At 31.2% G+C, this 26,556-nt stretch overlaps 1 protein-coding gene across 1 annotated transcript in view; it reads left to right on the top strand.

The window, feature by feature from the left end:
* The window catches only part of LOC145293300 (PGAP2-interacting protein-like), a 127,261-nt gene extending 124,712 nt beyond the window's left edge, over positions 1–2,549 (top strand). Inside the window, exons 14-15 of the mRNA XM_080139931.1 lie at positions 926–1,081; positions 1,850–2,549. Of these exons, the coding sequence (XP_079996057.1) occupies positions 926–1,081; positions 1,850–1,934 (241 nt within the window). The 3' untranslated portion in view covers positions 1,935–2,549. The remainder of the gene's footprint in view (positions 1–925; positions 1,082–1,849) is intronic.
* The last annotated feature ends 24,007 nt before the right edge of the window (positions 2,550–26,556 follow it).

Genomic DNA, 26,556 nt, shown 5'->3' with positions numbered 1-26,556 from the left:
GTGTTGAGATTTCATAAAGTGTCTACTTAAGGGGGCGGTTCATCAAGAATTTGTTTACGTTGGACTTGAAGACATCCAAGTTGTAGTCAGGTGGGAAACAGGCATATAGAACAGAGTTCCACTGGCGTGCTGTTCTAAGAAAGAAGCTGTGTTCATGGAATCTACGTTTTGATTCAATTATTTTTATATGACAATATATGCAGATGTGCATTGTTTCATCAACCCGTGTTGCACAGTGCAACGCTGTACATTTTTTGTCATTACCTTACACTGATGAGTTGCATTAGATGAAATCAGTCAGGGATGCTGACCTCGAGATGCTTGTCAGTCATTATGTGGGGAAAATGCTGACTTGGATAAATAATGCAATGAAGAGGATAACACAACTCCCAGTTATATTAAATAGTTGGTATTAACTGCCGTATATATATATATATATATATATATATGAAAGAATTTGAAATATAAATACTTATACAAAGACTTGTCATCTAAACTAGTTGACAGCCTGGCGTTGCCCGGTTGTACAATACGCTTAAACATGATATTTTAATTTATACAGATTGCGTATGTATTATTATTATTATTGAATCAATCCTTTATTGATTATTATATATTGCAAGGAGTCTATGAGGAAAAACTCCCACACACAAAGTGAATTGTATATAATAATAGAGATAGATACAGTCTTAATTTTTGTTCATATATTACATCAGTTCAGCATCCTGGTATTCTGTATTGCTATCAGCCTTCTGCAATGCCCCATTATTCTATGTTGTTAACAATTTTCTTAGAAACTTATGTGTTTAACAGCAATGCTTCAAGAAAACTACCTTTTCCTTTTATCTTTCACAATATCTCGCTCAAAATTTTCTGAGCTCTACATGAGAAGTAATTTTCAAAATTTCCTTCCCTTTTCTTTTAGACTTGCTTATGCGAGGATATCACGTGGCCAACTGAGTGATACGGAAATACAAATGGCCAAATTTGAAATCCCTGCAAATCTTTATAATTACAAAGATCGTTACAGAATTGTTTTAAAACACGAAGATGCAGATGAGTACCAACGCTTCTCGCAAAAGTATGTGCTTATATTTTTATTACATTTATGAATTGTTTGTTTGTCAATGTTCTTTTCCATATCCAATATCAACCGAATAATGCAGACCGAGCATTTGGTTCTTGTCCAGAATTTACCCGGTATTTGAAACAAAAATAAAGAAAAATCTGTATAATGTATGTGCCCATGACAAAACAAAAATATCATATTCTATAAATCATGTAAATTTATCAAGTAGTTTTATTTGTAAATAAGAAAATAAAATGTTATGAGTAACCGAAGAGCGGCTGTTTCACAACATCAATTTGAAAAGTCTCAAAAAACAAGGGAGATAACTCGACATAATTCAAACTTGTGATAATTTTGTTGCAATGTCTATAAATTCTCAGTAATTGCTTAAAAATGATTTCCTTTATAAAAATAAAACTATTTGATTAATTTACGTGATTTTTGGAATAAGATATTTTCTTTCTGTTATAGGTAGTTACATCATACAGATTTTATTTTTGTTCTTTAATATACAGGGAATTCTGGACAAACTCCAAGAATTCTTAAGACCATTTTCACCTTAAAAAAAAAGGGAGGGTGGGGGTGGAGGGTCATTCTTGAAAAAAAAAAAAGGGCTGTTTAAAAAGAACATTTTGTAAAGGATACTTTGTAAATTTGTGTTTTAAAAGTCCATTACACAAGAATTATTAGTGTATTAGATTCTAAAATATTTGGAAAAGCCTCAGGGAATTCCATTGTATATTTTATTTATTTATTTTTTTTTTTTTTGCTATATTTTAGGTTTGGTCATTTCTTCAGTAGAAGTGCACCGGCTGGACAGAAGAAACACAAATACCACATGGCAACTCCTAAATATTTTGTATGAGAAGTCTTGGAAGAGAAGAAAGTATTAAAAAACAAACCTGGAGCAACTTCAAAAGTAAACGGGTATATCTATATAATATGTTAAAGAATGTAACTGGTTGTTACTCTGGCTGCGTTTTTATCACTAGAAAGAACAAGATAAGACGTATCAAACTTTATTCTCCTTACAGGTAACTATTTATAGTTATCGGTAAATTAAAGGGAGATTATCTCTAACAAGGGAGATAATTTATAATTAACAATCACATTGATGGTTGTTAGTTAAAATTGTTTAAACTATTTTGTTGATGTTGCAGAAGTTTTTTTTTCTTAATCTTTTTCTTTTAACACAAAAAAAAATAATTTGAAACAAAAGTATTAAAATATTGTTCAAATGTTAAATATAATTTCTATATGAACACCTTTTTAAATAACCTTTTTGTAGCATTTATCAACCTTTTCAAAAAGGATGAATATTGAAAGAAACTTATCTCTTTCATTACAAAAGCAGCTTTTTTTTACTAGAAAGTTTTGATATTTTTGCAGTATAATTCCATTTCAAATAGATTAATTTTAGGTAAAAAACATTTACTTACGTGTCATGTCCAAATTAGTAAAAATTCCAAAAATTAAAAAATGTGTAGAAAAAAATAATTACAGGTAAAAATATAAAAAAAATATTTGAATTATACAGTTTACCATAATTGGTAATGAAGAGTTTTTGGAATCCTAGGGAGGTAAATGCAGTCTGGTTTTGACAAAATAATTATCTCCCTTGCTTTCAATTAAGATCTGCTATTTCAAAATAGAATGTTTTCACTGAAACAAGATTTAGATCTTCATTCTTTTATAATGTTTGAAATTTATACTAATTTTGACATGACATGCAAGTACCTACTGTTTTTTTTTTTACTTAAAATACATTTATTTGAAATTGACTTATACTGCACAAGCGCCAAAGTTTTTTTTTTTTTTTTTTAATTTAAAATTTCATCTCAATTTGATTTTTATTTTGTATTTCCCTTTAAAAATTTATTTCTCAATATAACAAATATAACTATTTTTTTTTTATTACATAAAACATTGTGAACTTCATATGAAATGAAATAACAAATATTCAAATGCTGAATCTGATATAATCCCTCCTTAATGTGAAAACATTTGAATGATATATTATTTATATAGACAAATTATTTTATTTTCAAGCCACTATTTTCTTTCTTGTATCTAATTTTACAAAAAATTGTTTTCTACTAAACATCTGGTGCTTGTTTAAATTGGTAATCTTTTTAATCAACACATTTCAGGTGAAAACATTATTATGTATTTACATACTATGTATAATTAGTATCAATTCCAAAAATTACGAAGTAGAAAAATGATTACAAGTGAAAATAGAATTTATTGAATTATCAAGTATGTTTTAATGTGGAAGAGTTATGCGACCAATTCAGTATAATGAACAAAGATGATCCTTGACTTGAATTGACAAATTAAAGCTTTGCCATTTTTAAACCAATGCATTTCAGAACGTAATTGTGACTGTTTTTTTTTTTTGTTTTTGTTTTTTTTTAATTCATCTAGCACATTTTATACTGGATCATTTTTCGTAATTTTTGGAATTTATATTAATTTTCTCCATAACACAGAAGTACATAATGTTTTCACCTGAAATGCGTTGGTTTAAAAAAATCACCAATGTAAACAAGCACCAAAAATCTAAAACAACATAAAAGTAGCCATTTTTGAAAGATATTAATCTCGTCCATTATCTTGAAAAATGAAAAAATTCACAAATATTCACCCCCCCCCTCTCTCATATTTTTTTTAGTACATTTTTCTGTACAAATTTCAAGAACACATTTACTTAAACCTAAATTTCTTAAAATTATTTAATATTTCAGAAATGCATTTCCTTAATCCTAAATTTCTGAAAATTATTTGATATTTCAAGAAGGCATTTACTTAATCCTAAATTTCTGAAAATTATTTGATATTTCAAGAAGGCATTTACTTAATCCAAAATTTTTGAAAATTGATATTTCAAGAACATATTTACTTAGTCTTTAATCTCTGAAAATTGTTTGATATTTTACAGATATCTTAAAGATTTCTTATTTTTCACTTGCATTTTTTAACATTTCATTAAAACTCAAATTTAGGATTTCACAAGCCACGACACACCTACACGCCATCCAACATCTTTTAATATAGCTCTAAGTATTCTTTGTAACATGTATATCTTTAATATGTAATATGAATCTATTCTAATTTCTAAAAACTAATAGTTTTCATTTAAATTACCTCCCTTGAAATTAAAATAACTATTTTAAGAATAGTTTATGTAATTTATCCTTTTTTTATTAAATTGTTTAAATGACTGTTCATATTGACAAAACTATTGTATGTGTATATATATATATATATATATATATATATATATATATATATATATATGACAATAAAATTACAAATGATCAACACCAAGCATTAATTTATTTTAAACCAATTAAGTTATGCAAACTACACATATAAATTTGCTCTACTATGTATACAGTATTTCAAATGATTATATTGTATTACACTATATATATATATATATTACTAGCCGAGTACAGCTAGTGTGTGTGTGTGTGTGTGTATATATATATATATATATATATATATGTGTATATATACTTCAGAATAAAATTATCAATCAACTTGTATGGAAACCTGTGATTATATTTACCACACTGCTATCAAAGGCATTGACTTCGGATTTTATCATGCAATTTGGATGTGAATTTTTATATCCTTTTCATTAACTTCCCTTACTCTATGACATTTAAATACTTAACAAATCTTTTAATTGTTATTTTCCATGTCTCACTGACTTTAGCAAATAAGGTGTAGACCATTATTACTATTTGCTAATATTTTCTCCTGAAGACATGGTAGACATCGAAATCCTATAGGATAAGGAGTTATAATATTTCAAATGTATTCTTTGTCTTACATGGAATAATTAAAAATCTGTTGATTTGAAATTCAAACATTTCACGTCATAAATTTTTAAATTCATTGAATGACTAAAATTTTATATATATATATATATATATATATATATATATTACCAACCAGAAAACCTGTCATTGCTCAAGATTGAACAAGGAACCTTTTCCAGCCCATACGGCATAATCACGTTGACCCACTGGTTCCCATCAGATCACCGAAGTTAAGCAATGTTGAGCTTGGCTAGTACAAGATGGGTAACCATTTGTGGATTTTATGCACTGTATGTGTTCTCCGCTTATCTCCGTTTTGTTTTCAATCATCCTGAACCTCCACTTTCCACTGGTATTTAACAATGCCGACTCAGAAGAAGCGTGGTTGGAGATTGCGCAACGTTTGCCACAAAAATTCCTTGCGCAGGCATCTTTACAGTGGCTATCAATAGTCTGTCAAGACTGAAGAAGTTACCATACAGCCCATAACTTTATATTACCTTATTCTTTTGTTTTGCGTTTTATAAGAAAATGTTATTCCAGACTTAAACATTAAGAACCAAGAATGGAATTACAGTCGCTTATAGAAATGAACCAATGTTTAGACAAGATTAAATAAAAGATGCCAAAGTTAAAATGGTATATAAATTGCTTTATTCTGCATTCTTGCATTGCCAATAATAATTTTTTTTATATTTGTATATTATTATTGTCTAAAAATATTATTTTTATATAGAAGCCAAGAGACTTAGTATTTTGTCATCTAATTTATAGACATGTTTGTGGTCTGTAGACACGTGCATGTAAATTAGATGGTCATCCTTAAAAAAGATGTTCACTTTTTCTCTAGATGATAACATTAAGAAATATAAAAAAGTGGTTGAAACAACTGAAATGATATAACTGACTTTTTTTTTTTTGCTTGGGTGGCATGCGTTTTTCTCATCTAATCAGAATATGGTTAGGTTTTTTGCAGTGACACCAATTTATTATTTTAATGTTCATTATTAGCCATTTGAAATATTCCACTTTCCTTTGAAGGTAGGTACAGAATGATAATGGTCGTAGCAACAAATGTTGAATCGACACAAAGTAGGATTTTAGCTTAGCATCAAGTTTATGAATAGCAAGATGATATTAGCCAAGATTAACTGAAGAACCTTATGTCTCCTTGCACTCAGCCCATAACATCTATTACTCTTTTTTTTTCTTTTTTTTCTTTTTTTTTCTTTTTTTTCTTTTTTTTTTCTTTTTTTTTTTTTCCTTTTTTTTTTTTTACATATGAAAGTCTTAATAAATCCGAACAATTTTTTTTTTTTTTTTTTTTTTTTTAATGAACATAGTTTATATAATTACAAATTTTCGGTTTTCAAAGAAACCTTTTTATCAAGTAGGGATATTTAAAGTGTTTTATTTTTTCTTTTTCTTCAACATCGTCCCATTTGGTGTTTTTCATGGCCACGAATCTCTGATGGTATGAGATCTCTTTGAAAACAAAAATTTGTAATTAAATAATATTTATTTATTTAAAAAAAAAGAAAAAACATTTATTCTGCGTTCTTAACACTTTCATATTTAAATTTTTTCATTTTATTAACTTTTTGGAATGGGTCTCTAAAACATGCTCATTGAGAGAGCGTGCAAGTAAATTGATTAAATTTTGATAAATATATACTCTTTAACTCCTATCAAAGGCACACTTCGTGTTTCTTGGGAATAAACTATTGTACATTCGTTTAGTTTTTTTACTTTAATTTCTGTAATTTTTTTTTTTTTTGCCACTTTGATGTAGGGGGCTACTATTAGATTTTCTGTCCTAGGTCAATCTAAGCTCCCTTTGATGAGAACAGCCTCTCCTCCCATGTTAAGAATGGGATTCTAACATCTGTTCAAGTACTGTTATTTATTAAAAAAATAAAATAAAATCAGAAATGGTTTGATACAAGGCCATTTTTTACTGTTAGGAAATGAACAAAATTTGCCTCGTTCTAGAAGGATTTCTCCTCCATTGACCTAGGACAGAAAAGATGCAGTGTAGTGTCAGAAGAGAAACTGCATTTTTCTCCAAGCCCCCCCCCCCCCCAAAAAAAGTAGACATAAAATTGCACAGTAACAAATGCGTGTGTATTACTAATGTATATTTTATTGTTAGGTGAAAGTCTATAATAGTTTGGACCGCTTTTTTTCCCCATGGTTCATTACATTGGTTCATTTACTAATATTCATGTTTACTTTTTTAAAAAGTTTGACGTAAAATGTTTTTAAAGTCTGTACTCCGAGCAGAATTGGGACTGTGCACAAATGCATTCGTTTTAAAGGAAAGCTTCGTACCATTACATATTTTAATTGGGTTTTTTTTTTGGTTTTTTTAATGTTTGCCGACTATGAAAGTTACCCTAAAAGAAAATCAAACAATAAATGGTTTAGTTACTTGTAATCACCCAAAAAAGGGAAGTTTGTATTTTTATTGTTAAATTTACTTCGTTCGTATGTAAATTTGAGGACAGAGTTATTTTCAAGGTTTAGTTGGAGTTTTTTAACGTCTTGAATGGATTCTGTTGCTATGAATGTAGTCTACATAGCAGGCATAAATGTTGGGTTTATTGTTTGGATCTGAGAGGATTTTGTTTTCAAGGTTGTTCATTTAGTATTTTACAAAAATTGGGTCCTAGAGATGATACCAGTAAGGCCGGTGAAAGGAACTTAGGTGGTGTATTTTAGTAGTAATTTTTCTAGGGTTTGGGGTTTTATGGCTGGAGGAGGTATCGTGTTGTGGTTGTATACTTTAAGGATTATTTTTATTTAGGATCGTTAGCAAAGAGGTTTTCGGCATCCAGGGAGACGGCTATGTATTTGTGGAGGGAGTTTAATTTTAGATCTATGAAGTCAGTGGTAGATTTTATGCTGTATTTACTCTGTATGTAAGGTAACATCATATTTATTATAAAACCAATTTTTTATTATTATATTGTACCCAATATATAGTAGTGATTTCAAGTTTTTTTTGTTTTTTTTTTAAATATGACTTGATACCAACAGCTAGAATCGAAACCAAAACTTATAGCTCTCAAGCATTTTTTGCAATCATCTAAGCTAAATCCATATGCATATAAAAACTTTAAAAATATGTTAAAGATATAAATGTATATTTGTGCACGCATAGAAATAACATGTTCAGTCAATTAATACCAAATTCCAATTTTATTCAATTTTGACCCTTTAGCTGCTTTTTTTACCATTTAAAAATCAAATTGAATTTGTTCCAAATGTGCTTTGTTGAATCCTCGTTCTTGGCTGAGGCATATCAACACCTGATCTAGATAACTGAATCTAGTTTTATCATACAACAGACCAAGAACAAATAGAATTAAACAGAAAAGTAAAAAAGTTGACTTTTAAAAAAAAAATCCTTGAGTACGAAAATGGAAAAAATTCCATACCTTCTACTTGACAATTACATAATTATTATTATGATTATTATTTTGATAATTATGATTATTATGACAATTACATAATTATTATTATGATTATTATTTTGATAATTATTATGATTATTATTATGACAATTACATAATTATTATTATGATTATTATTTTGATAATTATTATGATTATTATTATGACAATTACATAATTATTATTATGATTATTATTTTGATAATTATGATTATTATTATGATAATTATTATGATTATCATGACAATTACATAATTATTATTATGATTATTATTTTGATAATTATGATTATTATTTTGATAATTATGATTATTATTATGACAATTACATAATGTGGAAAGCATCAACAAATTAAGATTGAAATAAAGCCAACAAATAAACTGAGCATTTATATTTATTATTTAACAACATACGGATACGTCTGATTAGAAAAGAGAAAGGTGTTCAACTGACAATTTTCTGACAAACTCCACAAACCTTAGTTCATAGCAGAGGAGAAACTTCCAAAAATGTTTCTTCTTGCTTTGAAAGTAACCCTCTCAGGGTTGCCGTCACTGTCCGAATAATCACCTTTTTTTTATTATAACTCTGATGTCCGTGTCTGGCTCTGAGGTGACATCTGGCTGTTCAGCACATACTTTTGGCCTTCTTGTACCCATATTCTGAGTTTTTTTTCCTGTTCCACAACCTCGCCTTTGAGACCCTATCCTCCTTTTTATTGCTGCTGCATTTTCTTTATCTTTTTGAAGTTGCTGCAGACATTCGTGTGAGGTCAGACTCTCTCCATATTACCTTTTGATGGCCCTTTGTTAGTTGGCATCATTTTTTCGTTCAGGCCTAGCCAGCATAGATGTCAACTTTCTCATGAGAAATCCTTTATAATCTTCTTTGTTGGACTCATTGTAGACATTTGATATAGCAAGGGTGAGTCATCTGTTGATGAGGAAGGCACAGATTCTAATGAAGAAGGCACATCTGCACTTGATGCTGAAAGCGTAAACAGCACATCTGCAGTTGGTGTCTGGCTGGATGTGGGCCCCAGATAGTCTGATGCTAATGGTGGTGCAGGTCAATCAAACAGTTCTGCAAAGTCATACATGGAGGATGGCATCTGTGTGACATCCCATGGCATTATCCCACATGTTTTGAACCCTGCTTTGATGTTGTCTGCTGAGAAGCAGTTTGACTGCCATAAGGACTTGAGGAGACTTGGAAAAAGTTCTTTATTGAGAGGCATGGCCAGATTCTGCTGGGCAAACCAAACGATGACAAAATATAGAATTATGACGAATTCACTGGTAGGAAATGGCAAGAAAGGTAAATATGTAGTAGGAAAGCCTGTTTCATGTAAAACACCTTTTTAGTTTGTGTACTGAAATTCTTTGAGAAATTCTATACCTCTGTTCATCTCACAAAGCATAAATTCAAGATGAAGGCACTCCTAGGCTCTTTTTAACTTTCATGTTTCACAGTAAATAATAGAGAGGACATAAACGCAAGCATAACGATGATTGAAAAGTGCAAAAGTGTGTACCTTAGCTCTCGATTGTTGCTGTCTCAATTAATGTTCTCTGTAGACAGCAGAGGCAGCTACCGTACTTTTAGGGGAAGTCGTCTCCTTGAGTTCTAAAGTATTGAATTACTTTCCTTTAACTGAACAGCTTTTCAGCTGAGAGGGTATGGAATCGCCCCAGGTTACTATGTATGTATGTATGTGTGTGTGTGTGTGTGTGTATATATATGTGTGTAGCGAGGTCCGTTGTGGTGGTGGATACTCAGATAGCATGTGTTGTTTTCCTTTTAGACGTCAACCGGTTTTATGCTTATGTGGGGGACATTGTGAATTTCAAAAAAGTCATTCACTTGTGCAAACCATTATTTCACATCTTCTGCAAATGGCAGTAGATATAAGACTTTTTTCACTGCAAAAAATAACAAACGGACCAACTGAACAAAAGAAAATTTTACGGACTAGCTGTCCAAGAGAAATTTGCACACAGACGTCTTTTCAAAATATAAAATGTCACAATGAATAATACTAAAAGGAAAAATCATCTTTTTTAGTGTGTGTGAGTGTATAAAAATTAAAGGAAATTTTCAGACGTTCTTCAAAACTTTCTTTGAATAAAGTAATAAAGTTTCAACAGCCTAGCACAAGAGGACAAAAATTCTTTTGTTCGTCTGTAGTACGACTTTGTATTAAATTTTTTAATTGAAGGAAAAAGAATGTTATCAAAATTAAAGCAAAAATATTCAATGTAGTTTAAGTTAAGACTTAACAACGAATAATCTGTTTTCTTTTGTTTGAACCAGTTGCTCTTTTGTAATTCCAGTAGAATGTTTAAACTGATGTTAGGTCGAATTGTGTTTTTTTTTTGTACGCAGATAATGTGTTCATTGAAGAAGGGGTCACCACTTTAATGAAGTCCATTCGTCGCGGTGGATACTCAGATAACGTGTTGTTTGCCTTTTAGACGTCAACCAGTTTTATGCTTTTTGTGAGTCGATTTTATATGTAAATTTTAGCTTAACTCTCGTTCAATCTCTTCTCTGCTATATATATATATATATATATATATATATATATATAAAGCAGTAAATTCTTATGAGTGTCTAATTAGAAACAACAGAATTTTCTCTTTGTATCATTTTTTTAACGACTGCCTCAGTGATCAAGTTTCAAGGTGATGGTAATTTGTGGAATATGGATCTGAAAGTTTGTTTTTTTTTAACTGCTATGTTGTTTAAGATGTTTTTATTGTTTTGCTTGATAGTTTTGGTGGAATAAATGTATTTACATATTTATACATGTCTACCATGTCTATTTTATCATTAATAGAAAAAAAAACTTTATGGGATTTAAATTTCAACATTTTGTAAGCTATCCTATTGATTTTATTGCAAAACTGATTTTTTTGAGGACACTTTAAATATATGCTCTTGAATTTTGCGCTGAAGGGTGTCTTATGTCCTTGGGCAGTTTTGAGTCTTTCAACATGATACTGCTCTCACGAAGCCAATCCTATCAGAACTGATCAGGCTCTGGTGCACCATCCTTCTGTGCTATGGCACTGACTCGTATCTCTTCCCAAGTCCACTTTATTCTTGGTACAAACAGGGAACACATTGGACGAATATCTCTCGTTCTTGTACCCATACTGCATATTTCTTCATTAAATTAATTTCTTAAAAAATGTAAATATTTTCTTCCAAGAAATTAATTTGAAGAAAAAGCGGGGTAAGGTCTTGATGAGCAAAACTGAACATTAAAAAAGTCTCCTGAGCATACATACAGTATTACGCGTACGTGCAGCCATCTACATTTTGTTCCTAATTTCGTCTTTGTGCATGTCGTACTCACTTGCTCAGTAGCATAGGTGCTGCACACACGGTGGAGGATTGAAACATGCAGCAGGGGGATGCATGCAGAAATAGGTAGGAAGAGTAATAAGTCACATGTGTTTATATTTATATATATATATTGTATTGGTAGTAATTATTTGTTTGTTTAAAACAAAATATATAAGTGTGTCACCCAAAAGAGTGCTCAATGTTTAGACAGAGTCAAAATAAGTGAATTTAGTTTACAAACAAATGGCTACACATAAGCATACATGTTTCAGCGAAAACCCAGTAAGGGAATCGCTTCGTCAGGCCAAGGACAACTCTGCCTCAAGCAAATATTATTAAATGCAACGGAGACACTTTGCTTTATGATCCTTTTTAATTTTTTGATTTTCGGTGTAATCTTTTTTATATCAAAGTCAAAAATAATAAAAGTTCCATAATTGTTGCTTTCATGAGTGCTTTTGATTTGTCCACGAATCATCTTCAGGTGTTAAAATATATTAATGGAGTTTGCATTGCGGTGTTGGCTAATATAATTATTAGGGTTTTCAAGGGATTGTAGCGTTCGTTTTATTAGTTCATCAACAATGTAATTAGGAAAATGATTATTGATGAGTTTTTGTTTAACGTTTTTTTTTTTTTATTTCAATTATTAATGCTTTTTTGTGGATATCATTTTATCACGATTTAATAAATTTTTTATGACTATTTTGTACCTTTGTGGGCACTCACTTTTAAAGTTCAGGAAGCTGGAGGTCATGCCTGTTTTATATACAGAGGTATTAAAATATTATTGGACGTGTCAATAAGGACATCAAGAAATGAAATTTTATTATTCAACTCTATTGTAAATTTAAGGATTGACCTTTTTTGAAAAAGGTGTAGTTGGTATATCTTTTCATTATGGTCAGCTAAAATAAGAATGTCGTCCCACGTAGCGTACATATATGGGGGGGGGCTTTATATTATTTATAAATATGGTTTGGCCATGTAGAATTCACTTAGGGTTGGTCCAAGTACTGATCCCATTGTTACTTCGTCTATTTGAGTATATATGTTATTGTTGGGACCATAGGAGGGTACTTCTGTAGTGCAGATTAATAGTAATTTTTTAATACTCTTTTATTAATTTTAAGTGGGGTGAGTGACGGATAATTATATTAATTCTTAATACTTATATCTAGCGCTTCTACTACAGGTATATTTGTGAATAAACTTTCTACATCGAGGGAAGCAATTATTTTGTTTTCTGGTTGCGTTGATTTTAATATTTGCATTAGTTCGTGTGTGGACTAGGAATACACAGGCTAATATATTCGTTTAATGTTTTGGGGAGTAGGAATTTCGGATATGATAGGTCGGAGTGAGAAATTAGGTTTATGTATCTTGACTGTGCCATATAAGTAACCAGGTTTGTAGTGTCCAATTATTTTAGGGATTTGATAATTACCAATTTGTGCATTATTAGCTGTAATTAGTTCGTTGTCTTTCGTTTTAAGTGTATTTGTAAGATTTTACTAATTTTGTATTAATATTTTTAATTTTTTTTAATTTTGTATTAATATTTTTAATTTTTTTAAATTTTGTATTAATATTTTTAATTTTTTTAAATTTTGTATTAATATTAATTTTTTCATCATAATTGGATTTGTTAAATCAAACATCTTTGTCATTCTTATCAGCTTTTTTCATGACTATATTAGGATGGTTACGTAGTTCTTTGGCAGCAATTTTTAAATCAGTATTGAATTGTGTTTTTTAAAAAAAGAATCATAAAGCAAAGTGCCTCCACTGCATTTAATATTTGCTTGAATGAAAAAAATGCTGCCTAAATATACCAATTTAAAAAAAATATATATATATATATATATATAGTGGTAGTTTGATTTCGTTTGCTAGAAGTATAATCACTGAAACATGTCTACCAAAAAGTGCTCAGTGAGTTAACAGAGCGTATTAAATTTTTTTATTTATTTTTTTATTTTATTTTTTTTTTTTTAGGCTTAGAAAGGTTTTGATTTTCTGACTTAGACCGTTTGTATAGATGAATTCCATTTAATATATATATATATATATATATATATATATATATATATATATATGAACAAATGATTAATAAAACATGTTAAAAGACATCTTGAAAAAGAGTTAAAAACATATTTAATTTTAAAAAAGGAAGCACAAGATAAGTAGATAGTCCTTAATCCGCGGAGTTTCGATCCGATCCTGCATTTTGCTAATTCCTTCCCTCTGATGAGAAGGAGAGTATGTCTTCGAAATTCCGCGGATTAAGGACTATCCACTTGTGCTTCCTTTTTTAAAATTAAATATGTTTTTAACTCTTTTTCAAGATGTCTTTTAACATGTTTTATTAATCATTTGTTCATATTATAAGCTCTATTTCCTTTTCGGTTTTATTGAGCTTTTACATCTGGCTGAGTTTATTTTACTTGTAAATATTGACTCTTTAATATTTATAATATATTTTAAGTTTACCATTTTGATTACCTTGGTAAACTTATTGTAATTTTTATTATATATATATATATATCTCGTTTCTTATCATTGAGCGCTTTCAGATGAATTAAAGTCGGTCAATTTAACTTTCATGCGCAGATCATAATTTAATGATTAGATCACTCTGGCAGACGTTGGGAGGCATTTGGAGAATGAATGTTTAAATTCAACAGCATTTCTTGCGGTTAACGGTAGCCAAATAGATTTGATCCTTGCTAATGAAGCCAGAGATGGGTTCGGATCTATCGACTGGTGTTAATCATGACACCCTAATAATTCCCAAAAGGATGGAAAACTAGTGTCTATAGGTATTTATCAGTTATTATAGTAAATATATATAATATATATGAGTGGTTAGAGTGTTATATCGGTTAATGGAAAGTTACACATGATTATGACTTGACCAAAAAATAAACTGACAAGGAGGGCAGGATAGCATTAAATATCTGTTCGAAACATAATGCGATGTAGTTTGTCATTTGCGGATTAAAATATGTATTTTTTTAAATGTCCAGACTACTGTTTTATTTTGAGTGTTATTTTCACATTTCAGCCGATGCGAACTCCAACCTTAAGTGTATCTGAACAATGGCTATTACTGGTGACTGGTTTAAAAAAACATGTTTTTCTGGCCAACCATAGTCATTAGCATTCAATTGTCAATCGTTGGACTGTGCAAAAAATATTTTTTAAATATCGCATAAGAGCAGAGACTTAATGGAGTGTACGTATAAATTTTATCGAGGCAGGAGAAAAAAAAAAGAAACGGATGGAAATACGAACCAAATAAAATATTTACAATTATGTCAAATATATGTACAAGTGGGAACAAATGGGAGAGTTAAAATATATCCCCAAATAAGTCTAATGACTTTACTAATTCTCTCTGTCGACAGAGAGAGGGCCTACATGAGAGAATGGAGACTGACTCCAAATCCATAAGTGATTCTGAATAAGCCCGGCGTAAAATTCTAAAACACTCCATTTTATACACATTGGCACATGCTGGATTTTCATGAAAGTGTTGGCCAATGACAGATTCCAAGGTGGAAGAGAAGAGGTGAGAGCGACAAGGTTTGCCCAATCTTATTTTTGCTGGAATATGTTGGTTAATTCAAGTCTGCAAATTTAAGGTTTGACCCACATAGTCAGCAGCACACTGACAATTGAATTCGTAAACTACATCACTTTTTATGAAGTAAGGTAAACCATCCTTAACAAGCAGGAGAAATGCAGACTTTACACCAAAGAACAAACGCAGAGCAACGGACGGGTAGCAATTTGATACAGATTTAATGATTTGTCTACCCAAACCCTGACCGGTACCCTCAATCTAAGGAATTTTTAAGTCGACAGGAGGGACCAAAGACTGTAGGAGAATTGTATTTTTTAATTTTATTTTTGTATTTTATATATAAAGATACCTAACTTTATAAAAGATAGATAAGGCAAGGGAGTGAACCACATATATGTTTATAAAGATAATTAACTTTATAAAGATATAGATAAGGCAAGGGTCAGATGTACAAAATCTGGCATGAGGTCAATAGTGCTTCTGATGATTATTTGATGCACAGAACTACATTGTGTAAGCATAGTGAGCTAGCAAAGGAATCAAGAAAATGAATATTAATGAACCCCTAAACAGGCTTTTTACAAATTATAATTCATGCTATTGCTTATTTTTATTTCAATAAATATTTGATTAATAGTAAAAAAAAAAAAAAAATGCTAATTATCTTTGCCTCATCCTGGAAGGCAGGTTTTGACCCCTATTCCATCTGGAATTTTTTCATACCTGACTAATTCTGGTCCTTGTTAGTGGTTTATTCGACCACTCAGAAGATGACCATTCAAGATATCCACCAAGGATAATAGCCAGTATTCATGGGAGTTTATCTGCAAACAATCTTGGATATCGTTTTTCTCACAAATGCCAGTCCCATTCAATTAGGTATTAATTTTTTCAAACAAAATATCTCTTGGATGGTCGGACTCCTGCTAGAGATATTTTCAATTCTTTGTGCTTCCCCACCTCTTCCTTTGGCCAATCATCTGTCACTTGCAACATCTGCTATTCATATGCACCATCAAAACATGCTGTGCATTGTATGTTTACATAATCACCCATTCCCTGTTTGGGAAACACTGTCACTTGCAGCATTTCACTCAGTTTTGCCAGGAAAGCGCGATCAAAATGACACAGTAAACTCCGATGAACATTCTTGGCTGCCGTTCCACTTATATAGAATTCTTGATTTCCGTCTGCTAAATCAACCATGTTGCATCGCTAAATTATTACTCCTTGTCTTAGTCTTCATTGGATTCAAATCTCAAATTCCTGCAAATTATATATAATTATATAATTCAATATAAATATATCCCTGACTGAATATAATGTATCTAACTTTCTTATCACTAACAGATATTGTCACAGGTTCCAATATTAAGTTCCAGAAGATTTTCTTTTTGCTTACAAAATCTCAGACTTAATATATTTAGAATCCTCAGCTGAAAAGTCAAGTGTAACTTGTGGAGAATAAGTCAACGCTGAAATTAGATGGAAGACAGGAACAGTTATTTATAAGGTGCTCACCAATGGACAACCCCTAGATATTATTCAAAACATCCAATGGTAAATAATTTGCATGTCTTAGTAATAAATTTAATTTCATTGCCCAGTCATTTAGTTTTATTTTAAGATCCCTAACCTTAGAATTGATGGCAAAATTTGAATTCAGAGTATATCTCTTCATGTTTCAGGCTTTTAAGTGAAATGCAGAAATCCAAACTATATATAAAGAATATATAGGGTGGCCCATAAGTCACTTTTAAGTGTGAAAATGAAACTTTTTCTTAAATGACTGTCTTTAATTCTTTTTTATTATTACACAGTTTAGAGTGTAAATTTGTTCTGACTTAATTACGAAAGATAATGTCTCTTAAGTAGCCTCCATTCTCGGCTTCGCAAAGTCGAGCTCTTTCTACGCTATTCTCCATGACAGTTAATATCGGCGGTTGTAGGAAAAGAATTTTCAGTTGTATGTTTGCCTTAGGTTTTTGGATGATTTGAAGCTTATTTGCATACACTGTCTTTAAGATATTCCTAAAAGCCAAGTGTGTTGCTGTCAAATCAGGTGAATGTGAAGGCTATTCAAAATCAGAATTTCAAGAGATTTTTTCGATTTTGAAACATTACAGTTAACAAATGCATTGTGGCTCTAGCTGTATGTGCAGTTGTTCCATATTGTTGCCACGAATACCCTGGCATGTTTGCTAACTGAGGTTGAACAAAATTCACTTCCGGGATTCTGCTTTCCCAACTGCACTGATATGCAGAAGTTCAAGTGTAATGTTAACAAACATCTTTCTACTCATCTCCCTTCATAATGACCCTGCTAATTAAGTCCCTGATAGTAGCCCCCTGCTTCAAAGTGGCACTGTGCCTTGTTTGGAGTGAAAATTGAATTTTAAAAAAAAAAAAAAAAAAAAAAATCTCTACGTCTCTCAGCAGTTACAGTCACAGCATTTTCATTCACATTTTTAATAAGCCTTTCTGGGGTTACTCCATACCACACTGACTTTAACTGGGTGCACTGAACTCGCATAAACTTGACATGGATTTTAGGTGCTCCAGAATCTGGTATTTTGCTTATTGGCATTTCCATTCACCTAACCCTAACCCATTCACATGGAAATGAGCCTTATCTCCTATGATCAGCTAGGGAATAAACTCATTTCTTTAGGTTTCCTAAAACTGAAAGTATAATTTAGTTGTTTCAGAAAGTCTGGTAGTTGTAAAGATTGCACTAATTTAACTTTGTAAGGACACATGTGCAAGTCTCTTTAAATACGCTGTAGAGAATTCCGTGAGATATCAAGTTCTTCGTAACATCTTCGAGTGGATGTGGTTGGGTTCTCTTCAATGCTACGCCTCACATCTTCAGTTTTTTCAGGTGTACGTACTGAGCGACCTCACCAACGTCTACATCTATCTTTTACTAAGCCCTGCTCTTGAAAACACGTCACTAAGTTCATTATTGTAGGCCTACTAGGAGGAAGTCGACATTGTAATGGCGCATATAAGATCATAGCATTGCAACAATTGACCGTCCATTTTTAAAGTAAAATTCAATTATTTTTACTCGTTGTTCTGTTGTAAACTTATTCATACCAAAAATTTCCAAAGATTCTATTTTATAATTCTGAAAAGAGAAATTAAAATATATTGATAGAAAAAAAGTTATTGAATTTTTAAAATGTGAAGTGACTTATGCGCCACCCTTTATGTGTATACATGGCTCTACATTGCGAGTGAAACAGTTGCATTTGCGAGTGATTTTTCCAAGTGGCGACTAGAAATAATGAAACGTTTATCTTTCGGTGATTGTATTTCACCGACAATCTTTCAAAGCTCACTACTGAATGAAAAATATCTTTTCAACTATTTTTTATAAAACAAAGTTAAATTATTTAAACAATAAAAGTTTAATAGAACAATATAATCTTTTTTTTTTTTAACGAAGGCTGTTTAAAAAAATATCTGAAGAAATTAGAATGTTTATACCTTCAAGTATCAACATAAAATTTGTATGTTTAGAATTACGCTTATTAAAAAAATACAAAAAAAAAAAAAAAACTTGTCACAGAACGAAGATGTCTTATTCCAAAAATCATGTAGGTTTGGTTAGTAAACGAAAATATTTAGTTGTCAAAGGTCAACTAAAGATAAATTTGTCCATAGACCCTGATATTAATTCAAGTTTGAACAACTGTGAGAAAGAAATATTGAAGATGTTTTGAACAATATCAAGAGTTTGTCGAGTATCCAAATTAAAAAAAAAAATTAAATGTTGCAATTTATTGTTTTTATGGTTAACCTGGACAGACATTTATTAGGCAAATCTATCATTTAAGTTAGCAAAGAAGGTGAAATTAAATGTTTTTTTATTCAGTTGAAAAAAAAAATCCTTCTAGATGATATGCCTTTCCAAAACTTGAATCTAGTCTACCCTATTATGTAATTTGTAAATGAAAAAAAAAATAGTTTTATTCTTTTTCCCAAAGAGCATTAAGAAAATTAATTTAATAGCCTTGACACCAAACAGAGCATACTACTTTCAGTTATTTCCTATGGTGATTGCACAAATGCCACTTCCTTTTATCAAAATAATCTTTAATGAACTACTTTGTTTGATACGTTAGATATTAATAAAGAAGTGTTCAAAATATCCTCTAAGCAAACCCTAAATATAGTCTCTTTATCCGAATACAGTTTTCTGGGTAATTATATCTCGCCAATGCCCTATTGTCAAGCTGAAATGTAATTAACTTCCTTTCTATTTGTGTTAATCATTTTATTTTGCAGGTTATTTTTAACTTTACTGTTTCAACTGACACAAAATCAAACGCATTACTGTATTGTTTGTATCTTTTCCATGGGAGTATGAAATTCACAAGTGGTCACCAGTCGCATGTATATCCCCCATTAAGAGAGATGACGATGTTAGATTTTTGCAACTCTTGCAAGGAGGTGTCAATATCCTCCTTCATACAGCGCCCTGAATTCCCAAATTGGTCACATAATGTTGCAATTCCACAACTCATCAGAGACAAATATTAAAGACAATCACGCATTGATTGAACTTGTGTGTGTGTGTATATATATATATATATATATATATATATATATAGTACTTTCGACATTTCATCTGTCGTCTTCGGGCAGTTTTTGATTTAGAATGTTGTTGTACGCTTCGTTTTATTTATTGGTGGATTCGGGTGAAGAAGAGTCGTGTGTAAAAAGGTCCGTTTTTGTGTACGTTTTAAATGATATTAAAATAAATGGATGAGTGTTATTTAAATTGTAATTTACAGGTTTTTATGTGAATTCAAATAATGATGCGATACGTGCGTAAAAGTGTGCGTTGTTTTATGTTCTAAAAATGATGCGATTCGTGTGTGAAAGGGTGTGTTGTTTTTATGTTTTAAAATTGATACTAAAATAAATGTACGAATGCTATTTGAATTATGATTTATAGTTTGTTTTTTGTTTTTTTTTGTTTTTGTTTTTTTTTTATACCTTCCCTCCCATTGTACATATATACATTTTAAGTGCCCAGGCACTTTAGGATGTTATTGCTATTATAAAAATTGATATCATTAATTGTGGGTTGCTTCGTTCGTATATACAAAGCCTCTAATATTTTTAATGTTTTTATGTTGTGGTCTGTAAAGATGACTTTTGTGTTGTCGACTAAAATTGTTCTATATTGTGAATAGGGGCAGCCATGTTGTCTTGGGTGCTGGCTGATGGAGCTGGTATCAGAAAGATGAAGGGTTAATCTTCTGGACAATGTGTTAGACGTATGACCGATATATCTAGTTGTATTGTTGGAGACGCAATCTCCCAAGGGGCATTGAAATTGATAAACGACATTGTTTTTTTTTTTGTTGTTTTTTTTTTTTTTCAACCGTTTTAATTGTCCGAGGATTGTTTTTAATTATCGGGTTAGCGGTAGTTACTTTCTTATAGGATATTATAAATTTTATTTTATGATTATTAATTGGGGATATATATCTGGATAATGTCCTTTAAGACCCTTTCATCTAATTTATAATTATGGTGTAATTGATTACGGTAAAATAAATTTATGGGTTGGAGTTGTCATGTTGGCTATTCTTAATTTGGTCCATATTTCTAATTGTTCGTTTGATTTGTTAATCGGCTATGAAATTAGGGAATTGGTTATTTACTAAAACTTGTTTAATGTTTTTCAATTCGTTAAGAAATATTTTTTTATTTGATGAAACCATTCAGGCTCGATTAATTAGATTGTTTATGATAGCTATTTTATATCGGTATATATAGTTTAATACACAAGAACCGATTGCAGTAGGCTTTCTATACGGATAGGTAATGAATTGATCTTTACTAGAGTCTATGCGAACGTCGGGAATGCTATTATTTTTGTTTAGTTCATAGGTAAAGGTTAATACGGAGTTTGTTTGAAAATGATTTTTAAGTTTTTCGATTTCGTTAATATTATCTGCAAGAATGAAGATATATATACTTATCTCACGTAAATAGACGTTTTTTTTATATTATTGAATGTTTTGTCTTCGAGGTTAGACATTTAGAAGTAGCTAAATGTGGGTCCAAGTACGGAACCCATTAATATACCGTCGATCTGCGTGTACATGTTGTTTTTATAATCGTGAAATGGGACTTCTGTTGTACAAATTAACAGTAGTTTTTTAAGGATTGTGGGGTGGATTTTCAGAGGGGGGTGGGAGATGGATTGTTGTATATATTGTTGATTATTATGTCGATAGGTTCGGTTCGACTGTAATGTCAAAAATACCATTCGTCGAATGGAAAAACTACAGAAAAAGATAATCAAACAAGAACACTCTGTGCTATTCAATACCACAGGTCTCAAATATATATATATATATATATATATATATATACATACATGTTAAAAGTCCATGTATGCTTCTAGGATAGTGATTTAAAGGTTATGAGGGTTTTTTAAAGTATGAAAAACGATGTTACTGTTTGTATTTAATATTTTTATTGTTATTTTTTATATTTCAAGCGGGCCTCCGCTCTTGGTCACAAAAAAGTATCGAAATGAAAAAGAAAGTCGTTGAAAGAACTCGAGATTTGTAGCATGGACAACGTTCATTCCTAGCAATCATGTTCTTTAAAAAAAAATTTTAATTGCCGTTTGAATTAAACGCTTTTACATTGCAACATTAAAAAAAATATTTTAAAAAAACACAATCTTCTTTCACAAACGACTAAAATGATTCACGTGAACTTTTTCGAACATGACTGCTAGGAATGAACGCTGCCCACGCTACAAATCTCCAGTTCTTTCAACGGTTTTCTTTTTCTTTTCGATACTTTTTTGTGACCAAGAGTGGAGGTCTGCTTGAAATATAAAAAATAACAATAAAAATATTAAATACAAAAAGTAACATCATTTTTCATGCTTCAAAAAACCCTCATAACCTTTATATATATATATATATATATATATATATATATATATATATATATATATATATATATGTATAAATAAGATGGAAGGAGTATGGGAATGATTAAAATATATCTCCGATCAAGTCTAATGATTTAATAAATTACTTCTGATATCTTTTTATGTTTAGTTATCCTTTCTCGGATCAAATTGCACACTGACCTTAGAAAGTACTTGTCAGTTTTTGTTATATATATATATATAAGTTGATTTAAACTTAACTGTGATCACACCTAAACATTCTTACGCCAGCATTTGCATGACCTTTTTCGCTTTCACCTTTTTATCGTCACTCCTAGGCATATTTTAGATGCTCAGTTTCAGATCTTTTGATATCAAGAGTTTTAGTGCCTTGCTCTTGATTACTGCAGTGGCCGCTGTTAGAATTGGAATATGATCTGTGAGTTTGCTGTCATTCATGAATTTTATGATTTTGAAATGTTTCTATTTTTAGCAACTAAAAAACTGTCCAGTTTATACATTCCAGGTCATGAAAGTACAACTGGGAGTATATAAATATTGTAAATTCAAGCTTTAATGTGATATGGTACTTTTCTCAAAGTCAGTATTTTTCTCCACGGCCGTCCATCCTAGGTTTATTTGATGTTTAACAGCTGCTAATCCATCATTAGTGGGTAAGAATCTGTGCCGACAAAATTTTGTACTTGTTCAATGCTGCTGCTGCTTGTGTGAACAACTTTGTTGATCTGTTTGTGCACCCATACAGTCCTAACACTTTCCGTTTAACTTTCGTTGCTTCTTATGATCTGATCCATTAAGTTCACTTGACATATTGATCTCTCGCTTTTATTTTGATATTTTGTTTTTGTTGAATACATCGAATGTACAGACAATGTGTAAAACTACTTGCGTTGTTGATAATCTCGGCTTTCATTTGATATGCAGTTTGAAGTGAGAACTAGCCTGTTTTTGTTGAAAGCTGTCCATCCAAAGAATGTATGGTGTTGCAAGGCTTCATTGAAGTCATTTTATTTTTCACCCCAAAGTAAATTGCCACTTAGGAATAAAGGCTACTATTTTGGATCATGTCTAACAGGGGAATGTGGGGAGTTGAGCAGTGAGATGTCTGGTCACATTACAGTTAAACTTTTGCAGGTTAGTACAGTAAGGGAAGTAGAAAGCAGAGCGGGAATTCCAAACCAACCGTCTGAGAGAAGAAACTATTGGAGTAGAAGGCTTTCTGGCATCTAGGGACTTCAACAGTGAAGGGCTGGGATTTTGATGCTTGTTGTGTTAGGAGTATATACATTGAGGGGGCACAAGTTCTATGAGTTCATCAGAGCACATTCCATTAAAGTTCTTGTAAAATATGCAGAGATGCAACATTACAGTGATAGGGCAGAGGTTGGAGCTTGGTCGATAGTGCGAAACTTTTTAGATTTGACGATTCTTTTTGAACTCTAAGAGCGAGAGACTAGTGGTAGATTTAGAACAATACTCCGTGCATGGCAAATGTTGGCTTTGTAAAGATATAGGATACTGTCACATGTGAGTAATTTTCTAGCATGGTAGAGGGAGTTAACCTTCTTGAGAATTCTAAGTAGTTAAATGCATTAACCTGTGTGTACTGCCTGTAATCATGCATTTGGCCTTCACACAGTTTATTTTCAAACCTCCTTTCTCCAATGGCCACAATACCATCAGAATAACTCTAATTTTATATTGTGGCCACCAATCAAAAATTCTGATTGGCATTTTTTTTTTTGTTTTTTGTTTTTTTTGTAACTTCAAAAAGAGTTGCAGCAATTGCAACACAGTAAAGATTAAACCACACACACACACACACACACATATACTTATATTGTCTAGTTTAATACTAACTAGTAGGTGTATCCAGCATAGCCTGGGGCAAAGTGTAAAATATTCTTGGAACAGTCTTGTTCCCCTGCCTTTATCCTCCTTAAAAAAAACATACTCCCCTTTAGTTAATGACTGGAAACAGATGCAACCCACGTCTGTTCAAGGTCAAAGAAAGAATTTTTTTTCTGAATTTTAGATATTATGCATCCATGGTAATGCCGATCACAAAATGCCCACATTGTGGGTGTTTCTTTTTGGAGTTTTAGCTGGACATAGTCACATACAGAAAACTGCTCTTTATATGACAACTTCATCTGTCATTTATTTTCTTTCCTGAACGTCTTTTCAAAAAAAAAAAATATGGGGAGTTAACTCTGGATTATTTATAGCAAATGTATTTCTTTTTGTTTTCATAAAACCAGATTATATATCAGCATAATCATCTGGTTTTGGTATTTTTTAAAGTGCTGCAAATGTCCCCCGGCTCCAAACATAAGACGTCTCACACATGCTCTCTATGCGGTCTGATCTATAGGGTTCATACCAGACATGCTACAAGCAGTCACATTATTTGGTATGTACTCAAGCCAGGTTTTACTTAGTCTTTCACATGACTGCGCTATTCATGCGTGTTATTGAATTGATGCAGGAGTTGGCATGCTGTACATGAACAAAACACTTGTGACGCCAAGTGCAGAAGGCATACAAAATTTCACTAATATTAAGCTTCTGATAGAGCACTGTTGAGAGGATTCTTTCTTTTAGTTTGATGCCAAAGAAAAAGGGGGTGGGGAATCATATCTATAGTATCCCTCTATAATTCTCCTAAAATGTCCAGGGTATTAACAAACTGCTTCTGCCTGCAGAGAGAGGGTTTGAGTCGTGCAATGAAGATGGATTTGAGTTTTCAAATGACTACTCGATCGGTCTCAAAATAAAAATGATAAGAAGTCATCCTTATATGTCTGCCCATATTCTGGGTTATCCAATAAATGTTGTCCAATTGCAAAATCTAAATTATTGTGGGTGGGGTTGAGAATTTTTTTACAAAAACCTGAAGGAACATGTCCAATTCTTGTTTCAAAGTGAACACTGGCTTGCTCAACATAGACAGCATCACACTGACATTGGAATTTATATACAATATTGCTAAGTTTAGTGTGAGGCAAACCGTCCTTTTTGAAAGAAGAAAATGCAGGTTTCGTATTGAAAATTACCTGAGTTAGAACAGAAATAGAAATAATTGTTGATAGTCTCTAAGTTGATTAATGAGAGGGATACATTTTTCTCCAACCCATGGCAACGTAACATATACAGGACTCTTTGAAGGGCCATAGGTTATATTTTTATTAAATTGGTTGATTTTAAATTTAATACATTTATCAAGAATTCTGGGTAGCCATTATATATGTATTGGTGAAAAAAAATATGTATTGGTGAAAATAAACAGGAAGTGCTACCAATCCATATGTGTTTGTTACTGTTAACAAAGTTCTTGTAGATCATAAACTTCTGCCATATTGTCAAATGTGTTTAATGTTGAAAATGCATGGTTGGTTGTAGCTCTTGAACAATCTAAATGCAAGTATCAGGCATTCTGTACTGATTTTCTATGCTAGTGATATTCAATGTTTTTATTGAGCTTCCCCCCCCCTCACGAAAAATACAAAAAGTGGGAGAGTTTACTCTTTATCATAAACATAAAAGATTAAAAAATATTTTCTTCATTTTAGAAGTATTGCTTGGATTGCAAAATATCGAAGCTTAGTTGTTACGGTGAATTTTTTTTTTTTTTTTTATTCTTAATTTTCAAGGGTAGAATCTCATCTTCATGTTTTTTTTTTTGTAGGTTTTTCATGTTATTGCTGCATGCTAGGAAATGTGTGGTTGAAAAAAAAAAGAAATGATACACAAGGGATTATCTTTTGAAAAGTCTGCTACTTAAATAAAAATACACTTTATTTCTATTTTTCATGTATTTTTCAAATTTTTTTTCTTTTTAACCGATTTTCACCAGCTTTTAAAATAATGAATTTGCTATAACTCTGCATCTCTTGTTAAATAGATATTACATCTCTAATTACGGTCTTGCCAAAACACTCAATAGAGCTTCTCAATGAGAAACTGATGTGCATTTTCAATGTTTATTTGTGTGATGGACAATTCCAATAACACTAATAGTGGGATGCTGGAGGGTATCGTCAGTGATATCTATATCTCTGCATGGATCATTAGAGTTTCAGGTTTCATCACGCTGACATGATCAGATGATTAGTTTTTGATCCACCATATTCTAGCGCACTCAAAGGCACTAAACGTTTCTAATGTTAGTGCCCCACACAAAATGCTGACTCTCTCCTGATTATTAACTGCAAATCTCACAATTATTTTTGACATCCATTTGTCAATGGAGCCTTTCAATGTCATTGTTAGGATCTTGCTAATGTCCGAATGAAAATTTTTCAGTC

Source organism: Euprymna scolopes, chromosome 14 (genome assembly GCF_053919585.1).
Source record: "Euprymna scolopes isolate OS-2025 chromosome 14, ASM5391958v1, whole genome shotgun sequence".
Lineage (NCBI taxonomy): Eukaryota > Metazoa > Mollusca > Cephalopoda > Sepiida > Sepiolidae > Euprymna > Euprymna scolopes.
Note: the sequence above shows the minus strand (reverse complement) of the source record. Positions and strands in the feature narration are given on the sequence as shown.